Source organism: Alligator mississippiensis, chromosome 1 (genome assembly GCF_030867095.1).
Source record: "Alligator mississippiensis isolate rAllMis1 chromosome 1, rAllMis1, whole genome shotgun sequence".
In the NCBI taxonomy this organism is placed as follows: Eukaryota; Metazoa; Chordata; order Crocodylia; family Alligatoridae; genus Alligator; species Alligator mississippiensis.
In genome coordinates this window covers 207083841-207098072 of record NC_081824.1, presented here as the reverse complement: position 1 = coordinate 207098072, position 14232 = coordinate 207083841, and the positions used below count along the sequence as shown (strand labels likewise).

Below are 14232 nucleotides of genomic sequence, written 5' to 3'. Positions count from 1 at the left end.
ATGTTTCTGAAACGTTTTGGATATTTCGGAGCTGTTTCGGAGCTGATATTGACATCTGTATCTGGCCAGTGACAACGATCTGTCCCTGAGGTCCCTTCCAATCCCAGTGCTCTGGGGGATGGACAGAGAAGCAGCATAAAAGGCTGTTTGTGAACTGAGTCTCTGCCATTTTGTAGCTGCTTCTGTCCCAGCAGGAGGAGCAGCAGAGACAGAGCACTGCAGCATCATTTTGTAAGCTTGCAGCTTGGTAGTGCTTTGCTACCAAGTTGTAGCCATTTGCCAATCCTTTCCTGTTTATTTACATGTGCCTACTCTTCCCCAAAATTCCTGTTATTTGTTCTTTTTCCCCCGCCTCCCAAACAAAAAGAAAGCAGTGCTTTGTCTGGAAACCACTCAATACACATACATTTAATTTTATTACACACACACTCACCCAGACATACATTTGTTTCCAGCGCATGAAATATGAAATTTGCTAGAAATGCAGGTGCCAGGTCTTCTGGTCGGGGAGGGAGAGGGGGCAGAGGGAGAGCTGTAAGTTTCCCCCCAAACTTAGACACAACCTCTTCCCTAGCACTAGGAGGCATGAGGCTTCTTCTGATGCTAGTGGTAGCAAGGAGGTGGGACCGGTGCCTTTCCAATAACACCAACCATAATAATAACCCCCAGCCCACCAGCATGGCAAGCAGCACCAGCATGACAGTCTCCTCCACCCACATTTCAGTTCCCAGCCTGAGCCTTCCAGTGCCAGAGGAGGAGCTGGATCTGGAAGCAGGGGACCTGAGTGCCCTAGCAAAAGAAATTCTGGGGTGGGGGCTGAGGAGGAATCTGAGTTTGTGCTCCATTCCCTTCAGAGTTGTCCTAGAGCCAGGTCACTTTGCGTGGAAGGCAGTTCGGTTGGAGGTTGACACTGAGGTTGTGGAGGCAAGTGGCTCAGCTGAGTCAGCTCCTTGTGTTGTTGTGCCTTGTGAGGAGGGGGATCAGGCAGGATCCGCATCTGCACCCCAGAAGTGAGGGGGTAGTGTGGTATGGGATCATTTTGAGGTGGCAGATGATCCCAGGTATGCTATCTGCCTGCACTGCTGATGTAAGAACAGCAGTGGCAAAGAGGAGAAACAGTATAGCACCACAGGGATAATGATGCATCTCCACAGGCATCACCCACCTTACCCTTGCTCCTCCTCAGATTGGCACCAGTGAGAGCATGCCCAAAGGGAAGTCCCCCTCTTGCTCCAAAGCCCCCTGTCCCCCCAAAGCAGAGGCAGGCCACCCTGGAACAGTGGGGCAAAGGCAGACAAAAAGGTAGGCATGTTGCAAAGGCGAGCAAGATCACCCAGAGCATCGGGGAGATGCTTGCTCTGGATGGCCAGCCCTTCTCCCTAGTTGAATGGACAGGGTTCAGGCAGCTCATGGTGCTCGTGGCCCCATCCTACCAAGCGCCCGCATGCACCACCTTCAGCAGGACAGTGGTGCCGTATGAGGCATGCAGGGAGTACTTGAGGGAGGAGCTGCACAAAGCAGGTCCACAGGTGGCCTTGTACTTCACCTTGGATATCTGGAGCAGCTGGGGTGGAGATCATGCCTATCTCTTCCTCACAGGGCACTGGTGCCATCAGTTAGGCTGTCAGTGGGCTCTCCTTCAAGCCAAAGCGATGGATGAGTACCACAGGGCAAAGGAGATCATAGGGATCATGAACCACATGGTGCAGGGGTGGCTCATTGTGCAGGGCGAGCTCACCCATGGGTTCATGGTCACTGACAATGCGGCCAACATGGTCAAGGTGGTCTGTGATGCCAACTTTGTTGGCATCTGCTGTGTGGCACACAAGCTCCACCCCATACTCAGGGACGCCTTGGAGGGGGACAGGGCTGCCGGTGACAGCACCAGCATAACCAGCCAGCTCATTTCAAAATGCAGGAAGGTGGTGGGCTACTTCCACCAGAGCATCAAGGGGGGCAAGATGCTGCGGGACAAACAGAGCTGAACAACACAAAATCATCCAGAATGTGGAGACTCAGTGGAACTCCACATACCTGATGCTTGAGAGGCTGGTGGAGCAACAGAAGGCCATCCATGAGATGGCCTTGCTTGGGGAGATTGGGATCAGCAGCCCCCTTCACAAAACTGAGTGGGATACTATCTTCCAGATCTTGCTGGTCCTCAAGCCATTCCTTGAGGCCACTGAGACCCCCAGCGCTAGCCTTCCTTAGCCAGGTGATCCCCATAGTCAAGGAGCTTGAGACCCAAATGGAGAAGTTCCAGGGGATCAGTGTTCCTGGCTGGGGCAAGCTGCTTTCACCAGAGGTGCAGGCACCGGTGAGGTGTCTGAAGGAGGGCACCAAAAATGGCTGGATCTGTTGTGGTCCAGTATGGTTCACGTGCTAGAAGGCATGTGCGACCCGAGGGTGAAGAGAAGCATGTGCACTGGCAGCACCAAAACCCTCAATCACTGGATGGAGGTACTGGTGAACAGTCAGGGAGGCAGAAGGGCAGGGCGAGGGGACGTGGAAGAGAGGGATCCACTTCCATGTGCCAGCACTCCCAGCAGCAGCCAGTCTCCTCCATGCCAGCCACTGCCAATGCGGGCCAAGGGCACGGCTTCCATGGTGGTGTCCAGATGCACCAAACCCCAGCCTCGGGGAGGTAGCGCTGAAGTTTCGGGGGCTACCTATCTCATCAAGGATGTGGAGCCACTGGACTGTGACCCCTTGGCCTATGTGGCCAATGCAGGCAAGAAAGGCAGTCAGGGAAAATGGAAATAGCGGCATCAGGGGGAGGAGGCGGGATGTAGCAGCACAGGTAAAAGTGGAGAGGTACCTGGGGAGTCAGATGTCAGGCAGGTTGTAGTGTGTCATAAACCCAATGTCTATATAGACTCCATGAGTTTCTGCATCTGGGAGGTTGATGAAGTGAAGTTCATAGGCTCATCTGTGAAAAGTGATTTGTAAATTCCCTTTGAGGATCAGGACTGAGAGACTGGAGACCCAATGTTTTTTTTGTGAGAAATGTGCCCTCACAGATAGTTGGGTATTCTTGTCTATGATATATTCTGGTGCATAGTTTGTGTGGATACTGGAGATACGTTGGCAGGTTTTGCATGTCTTGTCATGGCATGGTCTGGATCCGTTCAGTGTGTTTTGGGCTGTAGGAAGTTTACTTCTGGTGATGAGGTTAGTGAGGTTCGGTGCTTGTTTGAATTTACAAACCACTTTTCAGATGGGCCTATAAATTTCACTTTATCAACCTCCTGGATACAGAAACTCATGGACATTGAATATAGACATTGGATTTATGACACACTACAGCCTGCCAGACATCTGACTCCCCAGGTAGCAGGTACCTCTCCACTTTTACCTGCTACATCCCCCTTCCATCCCCCACTCCCTGCCAGCCTCTCTCTCACTCCCTGATGCCTCCATTTCCATTTTCACTGACTGGCTTTCTTGTCTGCCTTGCATGCCAGCCTCAGGCTTCTTTACTATTCCTTTCATCCAGGAAGTGCACACACACACACCAGCTAGATGCTTCTTCAGCCTGACGAAGGGTTTTTGAACCTGAAAGCTTGCAAAGAAGAATTTCTCCAACTATTCCACTGGTCTAAGAAAAGATATCAGATTGACCCTAAGAACCTTGTCTGGGCTATGTCCTTAGACCAACATGGCTACAACCTTACCACACACGACATGAGTTTTGCTTTCAGTAGTTTGAGGTGCAGTTTCCCAGAAACCCCTGCACCTATCTCCTTGAAACTTGGCAGGCTTCATGGCCTCAGCAGGGGCTACCATCCCTGCAGTTTTCAGCCTGTTTTCCCTTAACACACACACACAAAGTCAAATGTCATGAGTTTTGCTAGTCAGGAGCTTGAGGTGTAGTTTCCCAGAAATCCCCTATACTTATCTCCTTGAAAGCTGGCAGGCTTCATGGCCTCAGAAGGGGCTAACACCCCTGCAAGTTTCATCTGAATCAGGCAGGAAATCACGAAGTTATAGGCAGTTTTGTGATTCTCTATTATAGCCTATGGCCGAAACACCAAAACACCATCAAAAATCTTAAACAGTTTTGGCCAAAACAAAATGGGACAGTGATTCGAAACACCAAAATGAGTCACTGTCCCCCCAAAATGCCAAATCCGAAATGAGACAAAACACGGCCGTTTTGGACAGCCCTATGAAATGCTGAAATGAAACTGTCCCTCTGAAACTCCGAATCCGAAACTGAAACAAAATGCAGGCATTTCACACAGCTCTAATGGGCAGCCTCTGTGTGTGGCATGTGGCAGATTGGGGAGGGAGCAAAAAGCAAAGCAATACAGTGGGCAGGGAGCACAAAGCAGGAAGCAGAAACCACAGTGTTAGATCAGGATGCAGAAGGAGATTGGAGTGGCACACTTGCCAAAAAGGTTGCCAGCCCCCCCACCCGCAGTTCTAAATGACACATAGCAAACAGGGTGCACATATTGTGGTTATCCTAATGCAGCGTTTCTCAACCTCAAAACTGAATCGCAAGAATATATGAAAGGGTTGTGAACAAACTGTAAAAAATAGTTTCTTCTTTAAAGGAGAAAAATCATGGGAAATCGTGGTGTTTTCCTTGCAGGCTGTCAGAGTTCCAGCCTGAAAGGGGCTGCTTAGGGTCTCCCATGCCCCACACACACTCCCTGCCCCACACACCGGGGGGCTAGGGCCTGGGGATGGGGGACAGCAGGTCAGGAGTGTGGGGCACTGGGTTGAGACTGGCCATCGATGTTTACAAATGGGTACAAAAAAGGTTCAGAACCACTGCCCTAATGCATGGGTTCAAGCAGCAGTGGGCACATGGATTTCTGGTACCTTAAAATGTGCTAATGAGAAGGTGAATCCTTTTAATTAAGAAATTATAAAAACTCAGAAGAATATTTTTATAGGCAAAATTCCTGAAATCTCCAACTGTTTAAGATTATTTTTAATTGTAACTATACATAAAGTCAATTTGATGCAAATTCATATCCTATTCTGAAGGCCAAACTCTTATTTTTATTATATTCAAAAGAGCAAAGGAATTGCTATAACAGATATCAATGCAATGCCCCATTTCTAGCTGTGGCCAGTACCAAATATGTCTCCTCAAAGAATAAAACCTACATAATGGAAAAATCGGCAGTAATTTGTGTGAAGTTTTTCCTTAGAACTTGGCATTTAGTGCTTGGCTTAACTCCTGAGACAATAAGGCTGCTATCCTTTATAACTTTTTAACCTAGCTTGTATTCTTTTACATTGTTGTTTGCATTATTTTTTCCTGAATAAGAAATGTATTTTTTGTGCTGGTGCATTTAATATCCTTATCAAAGCCACATCCTTGATGGTCAACTATTTTGAATGTTTTAATCTAGTCTTTGTATTTCCATATACATATGTGTCTGTGCCAAGTGGGCCATTGCACTGGGAGAGTGTTAAATGCTGAACATTGCACTGGAGTTGTCATATACTTGTAGACAAACAACTCTCTATCATCAAAAGAGTAAATAAGACATTACCTGCAGTCATCTCCTCCTGTGCTTATGATGTACTTGTCATCATGAGAAAAGCGGATGTTGGTAACATGAGCAGAATGACCAAAATAGCGTTTGTGTTTGGCCTATTGGAAAGAAGGAAATATTTGTCATTGAGGACAAAATTACAGCAATAAAAGTGAGTATATTCTTTCACAAATATATAAAACCAAGCATGTTTGCTAAAGTGATAGACTTCTAATCTACTGACACACTTTTGCACTCAAGAATATTAATTTTTTTAAGATTAAAATTAAATCTAAAACAGCTACTTACAAATTTTTCTGTGCATGGAAAGTCAAAAAGTTTCACTAGACCAAAATCATCTCCTGTAACTATATTTAAGCCAGCATGGGTCACGCATGCACAGTTGACATCAGCTTTATCAGTGTTGCGTGGCCAAATTCCAATGACTTCATCTCCAAGAATGCTGCCCCAAAACATAAAGGAAAAAAAAGTTAAACATGAAGAAACACATACCACTACCTTTCCTGGAAAGCATGCTTAGTACGTGGTGTATGACTTCAGAGGAGGACAGAATGGGTGACCATAGTCACTTGTTCTCTGCTGAGACAGCTATTTCCTGGGCATTATTACACCTAAATATTGCTTCCTAATTGAAGCAAGCAACCCTAATATGGCCACATCCCACAAATGTATGAATCTTCCCAAACACAACCACTCTCCCCCAGGAGACTCAAGTCCCTATTTGGGCCTCCTTCATGAGCTGCAAGTAATGTCTTGCTTCTGTGAAATGCCCACCTGGGTGAATACTCCTTCCCACGGTGAAATTTTTCATCAGTGATATATCTCTGAACAGTACCCTTTCCCCTGGGCCCTAGAGTCTCAAGCAAGGGGATTATAATATAGATTGTATCTTGTGAGGTTCTTAAAATAGCTGTTTTTCCCTCACATTGGAGTGTTTCTTTGTAATTACTCATGTTTGCCTAGATATCATCTGTCAGCTTTATCTGCCCCCCTCCCACACTCTCTGACAGGAGGCCCACATAATGGCTAAGGCTCAGCAGACTCTTTTGCTTGCTTGACAACACTGCAGTACAAGTGGGTGTGTTCACACTTTTCCCCTGGGTCCGGTAAAGATAATCATGTTTGTTTTATCATGTCACTGTAAATTGTCAGATCATCTGCTTCATGCCTGTATCAATTCTAAACCCTAAGTATTAACCTCCTTCCGCACGGAAACAAAGCAAGTGAAGAGACATGAAACAAAATACTTACTGTTCAGGTAAAGAATTATATTTTATGGTGTAGATAGATAGGACTTCATGAATTAACAGCTAGTGCTTTTTGTAGCAACAACAGTTTTGCAAATATAAAGCAGCCCAATGCACTGAATGTTACTGAATGTTAAATGTATTTGTATTAAATTTGATTAAATCTTGTGAAGCCTTGCACTTACTGCATTTTTTGTAAGAGTACCTTCCCTTAACCTATTTCTGTATACAGGCATATACAGACAAATAACTGATACCAAGTTAAAAGCAGGGGGATCCACTCCCCCTGGTGGTAACTGCTTCATGTGGTCAATCTTCTCCCATGATAAATGAAAGCTTTACTTTCATTTTATTACTTTCATTACCTTACAGAGCTAGTTACTTCTAGTGAAATGGGGCTAAGCTACTACAGCTTGGTTTCCTTTTACCAAGGAATAGGAGTGGACACATGAAACAGTTACTACAGAGCAGTGTACATAGTAAGCCTCCCCCCCTCCCGCTTTTAATTTGATATAATTTGCTCATATGTCCATACCCCCAGAGTCAGGCACAATCAAGTGCTTTGATCTCCAGACTTTCACAATGCATTACCTTGTCCATGTGGCCCATGTGATTTTTTCTATTAGTGCAGCATCTGTTATTTGTTTTCCCAGTGGCACCTCATGAACTTGACGTTTATAGGCACCAGTTGATACCTGAATGTAGAAATAGAAACTATTAAACTTGAGATACCTGAAGCCAACATTTAAAAATCAAAAGCCTTTTTTTCCAACAATTTGCCATAGGTACTATGTAGCAAAAAGCTTTATATCTTAGAGTTTATGGTTTTCTTTGAACAGTTAAAATTGACTTACATACAATATAAAATAACATCAGATAGACTGGATGAACTGATGATAAATGGTCTGCTCACATCAATTAGCCATAGGCCAGTGATTCTCAACTGCAGTAAGGGTGCTACAGCATGCCACACAATATTTGTAGGTGTGTAAACACTTGCATATGATTCACAATATCCACACACTGATTTCAAACGGATCTGTAGTGCCAAAAACATTTGCACCTGTTGTGGTCTTTCTGAGTTCTTTGCAACAGGACAGTTGCAGTCATATTTGTTTTTACACAATGTAATAAATACATTTATTTTTTTAAATGGGCTTTTGCTAAATTCAGACGAGAGATGGAGGGGTACATTGAGTCTAAAAGGTGGAGAACCGCTGTCATAATTCACAAATGCTCTCTCAGATGACTGCATATTTGCTGCAGCATCTCACACATTCTTGTCAAAGTCTGTGGAGACATTTTGGAAGGAAAATTCGTATCTGGGTTCAAGTAGTATGGTACTGCATCTCTCCAACCCTGGGAAAGGAAGGAAGGAAACTATGACTGATAAAACTCTGAAATGAACTTTGAGTGGCATTTATTCTCCCCTGGTCATCAAAGTGGCCATTTTTTGGTTGTCTACAGGGCATTTTGGACACTTACATGTGCAGGGAATTTCTATTCCTGGACACATACGAGCAAGTACATAGTCACCTAAAGACAGACCAGATCTGTTTGGCAAATGGGAGGTTTGGGGTTGTAGGCCATCCTCATGCAAAGAGGGCTTGTAGCTGGGTCTCTCTGGCTTCCCAGCACAGCACTCTTAATAACCGCACCACAGGTCAGCTGTTATCAGGCCCCTCTCCAGCATCTCTTTTGAAGCTGGCTCCCTGGACAGCCATAAGAAAGACAGACCAGGAAGAAGGAAGGGAGCATGCCAGAGAGTGGGTGGTTCAGGGAGATGGCTGCTGGCCTGTTCTGAGCGAGAAAGAAGCCTTCCCCCTTGCATTGTCTTCCATCCATTTTTCCCAATGACTAGGTTAGTGGGTCAGCGTTAAGAGGAGCATTGGAAAAGAGAGGGAGCAATGGTTGACCTGTGGGTGATGGCCTGAGTGTTGTTCTAGGAAATGAGAAAGGCCCAGATCAACACTTCCCAACAAACCTGGGTGAGGGAGGCCTAGGACCTAAGACTGCCAGCTCCCCAGAATCCTAGTGAGTATCCTAGCCCTTGAGCTATAGGGATAAAAGAAAGGCATACACACATATGCTTTTTTATTCCAGAAGTGCCCATTCAGGCCACCAGGATAGACTAGAATGCCACCCTTTCTGCCTGGCTTTTACTCAGCTGCTTGCTTCTTAAAGATCTACTTAGTGTGCAGAGACATACAATGCCTCATCTTAGAGAGATAGGTTTACTGCTTTTCTCTGAAGATGGGTACTCACCGCAGCAGGGAAGTGGAGTGAACAGGCATAACCATGCTAGTTCTAATCAAGGAACAAAAGATCCCAGCATGCTTTACTCCTGATATAGTGCTTTATTGCGGGGGGAGGAGGTGATGTATGCTGCACCCTTGTAACAGAATTAGGATCAGACATGCCCTGCCTGCATACTTTAGGGCCCCAAGACATGTTGTGGCTAATGCTCTCTGCAGCCTCTATGGTAGCAGCATAGCTCAGCATCCCTACATGGCTGTCAGCACTCTAAAGGCACATTTGAGCCTAAGGTCAAGAGGTGCATGAGCATGTGATCACCTATTTTATGGGTGCTTTGCAGTCCAGACTGTAAAAGCATTTTTACCTCTCTGCTATTATTGCATATTTGGCTATACCCAGCTTTACCCTAAGCCAGATTGTTGTACCCTACTGTTGAAGGCTAAGAGAAGAAAAAGTAGTGACGTGTCTCTAGATTCACACACCTTTATTTCCAAAACTGTTTGCTCTTTCAGCACTGAAAGAAATTTTGGTGCCAGTCACAGTTGATAGGGGCACTTTTTTGAATGCCACTATTCCAAAATGCTCATTTAGTGCATGGCTTAATTCACAGCAACGTGGCATTTAATCTCTTCAAACAATGGATAACCTTAGTGAATGCTTGTTGGATGCATTGAGTTCCTTTCTTTATGCTTTGCAGTACTGAGTTGTGGCAGGCCTTTTGCATTCTTACCGACATCCCTTTATTACATTTGATGATAAACCAGTCCTTGCAACCTAGTGTACAATCAGTTAACACATACCTGAATGTATCGGCTGTCTGCTGAAAAATCCATCTGAATGACAAAGCTTGGAATGTCTTTGCAATAGCCTATCCGGTTTAAAGTTGTGCCTTGAGTGAGGTCATAAAAATCTACAGTATGTTCTTGGGAACCCACTGCCAAAAATCTGTTATCAGGGCTGATCCTAGGCAACAAAATATTCAGTTTAAGAAAGACCAATAAAGCTTATTTCAACACAAATTCCAATCCAACCCAAACCAAACCTCACCACTGATGATTATATAATAAAATCACAAAGGCACACTGATGCCTGAAGCTATTAGACATAGTTGGGGATGTTAATATTCCATTATTATATAGTGCTTAACCCAATATGTGAAGAGTATCATTAATCTTCTGAAGATAAGCAACAGGATTTCCCAGTCCTGTTTGGTAATGTTGCAGTGTTCCAACATGTTAGATCCTGTTGTCAAAGGGATTATAGCCAAAAATTATTAGCTATATTACTAGCTAGGTGATTAAATTAGCTATGGAAATAAACACTTGTGTGATATATGATGATCATGTTATGTACAAAGCCAGTATGAATATCCACATATCTGCAAGCCAACAATGACTTTTCATCTTTCAACAAATGATGGGTTATATAACCTGGTAACCAACTCAGGGTTTGAGCTCGTATGAATGAAATGCTCCTAAAGAAGCGCTGTATGTTTTCCAAGTCATACTGTCTTTTGTCAGTAGAAATTCTGACATACCTGATATCCTGAATAGCTGACTTCCGGTCCCTCTTTTTTCCCCAGACTTTAAGACTGTTTACATATAAAATGACAAATTCTCCATTCTTCATGCCAATAGCAACCATCTCACCATCAGGACTATATGCAGCACATCTAGCAGGATGGCCTAAATTCACTTTGTTCAGCAGTTTCTATATCAACAAAAGCAATGCTTTATTACCAGTATTGTTCTTGTTGTTGAAAACCATCGATAAAATCAATAAAACCTGCTAAGTAAAAGGCATCTATGAGAGAATCAAAACCATTCAGAAGAAAATTGCACAGCAGTTCCTCAAAACGGATGTAAAAATTCACAAAATAAGTCACTTTTTACCAGGAGCACAACATGAAATAGATCTGAAAATAAAGACTGAATTACAGTTCAATACTTCCAAAAATTTCTGACACCACAAGGAAGGTGGTTAAATCAGTTTTCAAATGCATTTCAACATTGATTATATTGTATTTAACTACTGAACATGATTAAGCAAATTAACGTCAACAATCATTACACTGCTTCTGCCTGACACCCTTACTTGCCTGACTGTCTTTATATTTAACTTAATTTTGATTTTCAAAAATGGTCCCCTGTTTTCTGAGGCACTAGGTGTGCCTACACGAGACACTAAACACGCAATAGACTAATTTTACTGTGCATTACTGCATCACGGCAAAAGTCATGCTAATGCATGGTAGAATTAGTCTACTGCGCATCAGCATCACTAAAAAGGTGTGCGCCAGCACTACTGCGCAGTAGCACTGGTTACTGCACGTTGAGTTACTACCTGTTATTTCAGGTACTAAATTTAATGCATCATAACTATGGCGCATTAATGCACATGTAGACGTCCCCACTGTCAATTAATTTGGACCACAAAAGTCACTTTTTAGAGGATTGTATGTAGTCTGGCACAAGCAAAAATATTGCAATGACTTTTTTAAAAGTTTCAAGTGAAATAGTGCTTATTTCAAATATACCCTTCCTCTGCGGTGTCTACAAGACTAAGAATGTAACTTTTCAAAAAAAAAATGGTGTTAGGAATTTCTGCGAGTTCTAGATAACTAATTCCAGTCAGGGAGCTAACACACATTCAGGTCTATGCTAGAATGCTATGGAATGAAGCTAAAAAAGCTTAAGAGGTGGAGAAAAGAGTTATGTTTGCTGACAGGAAATGGGTTGGGAGTGCCCGCTGCACAATCTGAAGTCACACTAGCCTGTGACAGAGGAAAGTGTGACTGTCAGAATTCAATTAGGACACTTCTTCAGTCCACCGTAGCTCAAACTCTATTTTAAAACCATTTGACAATTTGTACAGGACAGGAGGTACTTCTGTCCTAGTTTTTGAATAGCTGTCGCTCTCAGAAAAATGCCACTAGTTTTCTTTTAGAAGTAGCACTGAACCACGTCATCAAAGGATCTTTTTTTGTACAGCTATGGATTAAGAAGGAAGTATCCTAAAATTACAGGGCGAACACTGCCCCATTGCAAGTATGCACCTCAGTGAAGCAGGTGTAGATGGAGGCAGCATATAGCTTGGTTATGTAATATTACTGCTATTAATGACAAGTGTTTCTCTTTAATGCTACTCACTTTGTCACAGAGATCCCAGATTCTTGCTGTTCCATCATTACTTGCAGAGATAAATATATCTTTCAAGGGGTGAGTTGCTAAGCCCCAAATCTCCCCTTCCATATGACAGTCAATCAGCAGGTTTGAGGCAGCATTTTTTTCTCCTACTTCAAGTATTTCCCCATCTTTTGTTCCTACTAAAATTTTGCCCTGTTGTAATTGAAATGTGGTGGGAAACAGCTTATTAGTATAGTTTATATAATATTAACGCATTAACATATTGATTTCTTAGAGAGCACTTTTTGTAACTGGTTTTAATTTGTATTGTTTCTTCATTTAGCATCTTAAATCAGCGGTAAAATGAACTCACACTTTATGTCTGCTAATGAGATTTCAAATGACCTTTGATGAATCTCAACCTTGTCCCTAGAGGATTTTTGTACATATAATAGAATTCATATACGTCTTGCCTGGACTGCTCATGAGATGCACAGGTTTGGAGTAGCAGTGATGCTGCTTCCACAGAAATGCAATACTCATCCACAAGACTGTTACAAATGTCAGTACTCTCCACACTATTGATTTTCTCCACTAATCTCCCCAAATCTTTTATAGTCAAATAGAAACATCCACTACCATATAATGACAATGACAACAGACAACTAATAATACACGCGTGGGTGAAATTCAGAGGAGATGTAAGATCTGGAGTAATTTAAATCCCTTTATGCTAATTTAGAGCTGGATTCTCCTATTAGTCAGATATGTCTAATGGAGCCTTAATACAAACAATAGTCAAGTTCTCCTAAGTACAGTTTGACCATTTTAGACAGACTTATTCCTGCCTCTGTCTAGGCCTAAATTGGTCTAAGGCCCCTTCTACACATTACAGGTATCATACAATTAACTGATTAAATGCACAGTTACCTTGAGACCAATGACATGTGCAAAGTAGCTATCACGCCATAAAAAGCTCCAACCAGCTATCAAGTTAGATCTGGAAAATGTGTACTAACTTTATAGCTGGTTGCTACTCAGCTTTAATTTGCATGTGTAGCAGGGTCTCAAGGTAATGAGACCGCAGGGGTGCACAGCCAAGGCTGGGAGTCCCGTAACTGAGGGGCCTCTTAGCCCCAGCAGCTGCCCACTCAGTCCCAGCAGCACCCCACAGCTACTGGGACCTAGAGACCTGCACCTGCAGATGTTGGGTCCTGACAGCATGCCTCCTGGTGCTGGAACCCAGCTGGGTCCTGGCAGTCATGGGGCATGGCTGCAACCTCCCAGCTTTGGGGGTACATGGAGCGCCCCCAGGACTAGGCGGTCACAGCTGCCACAATCTCCTAGCTTTGGGGGTGCATGAAACACCTGGTGCTGGGAGAACATGGCTGTTGCAATATCCCAGCCTTGGGTGTACATGAGACCCTGCGGCTGGGAGATCATGGCAGCCATGGTCTCCCAGTCAAAGGGGTTTCATAGTCCCCCAAGGATGGGAGATTGTGGTAGCTGAGATCTTTTTGCCAGTGCAGGAGGAGCCCGAGATCAAGCTCCCCCTGCACCAACAATAAGGTGTAACGGGATCTAATGTGCAATGCCACAATCATGCATCTTGCCATGCACATGTAGCATGGCAGGAGGCATGACTGTGTGGATCACGCATTAGATCCCATAATGCCTTTACCTGCATGTGTGGAAGGGCCCTCAGTTACACACCAAGGATTTAATGAAAAGTGTTATGGAGATGTAATTCAAAGTAGGGTGGGAACTACTTACTGTTTGAAGTAAAAAGTATTGTTATTGTCATTTAATTTGTCCCCCTTACTGTAGACCAGAACACAAGATGTCTGAATTCCTAGGCTCACTATGCAAAGTTAAGTAGAGAAAATGGCTTTAGATTTGAGCTTGTGCCAAGGACTAGATGGCAGAGTGGTTGTTTAAGGTGTTTCACTGCAGCTCTAGAAGCACAAACTCAAGTGCTGTACTTATATCTGGGCTGCCCTCAGTTGATCCTGTTGTAAATGGGTACCTGCTCATTCAGATTAAGGTGGCTGGATGTAGTACTAGCCCCAGCACTCTCTTCTGTGCCTT

The 14232-nt window shown here is 43.9% G+C and overlaps 1 protein-coding gene across 2 annotated transcripts in view; it reads right to left on the bottom strand.

Moving 5' to 3' along the window:
* Nucleotides 1-14232, bottom strand: part of EML6 (EMAP like 6) — a 325901-nt gene that overhangs the window by 10023 nt on the left and 301646 nt on the right. The window contains exons 35-40 of one of the 2 annotated variants that reach the window (XM_019500824.2): nt 12169-12357; nt 10557-10729; nt 9820-9982; nt 7355-7458; nt 5805-5958; nt 5514-5614 (exon numbers count right to left, since the gene is read on the bottom strand). In XM_019500824.2, the coding sequence (XP_019356369.1) occupies nt 5514-5614; nt 5805-5958; nt 7355-7458; nt 9820-9982; nt 10557-10729; nt 12169-12357 (884 nt within the window). The remainder of the gene's footprint in view (nt 1-5513; nt 5615-5804; nt 5959-7354; nt 7459-9819; nt 9983-10556; nt 10730-12168; nt 12358-14232) is intronic. The other variant, XM_059719398.1, reaches the window with a different exon arrangement.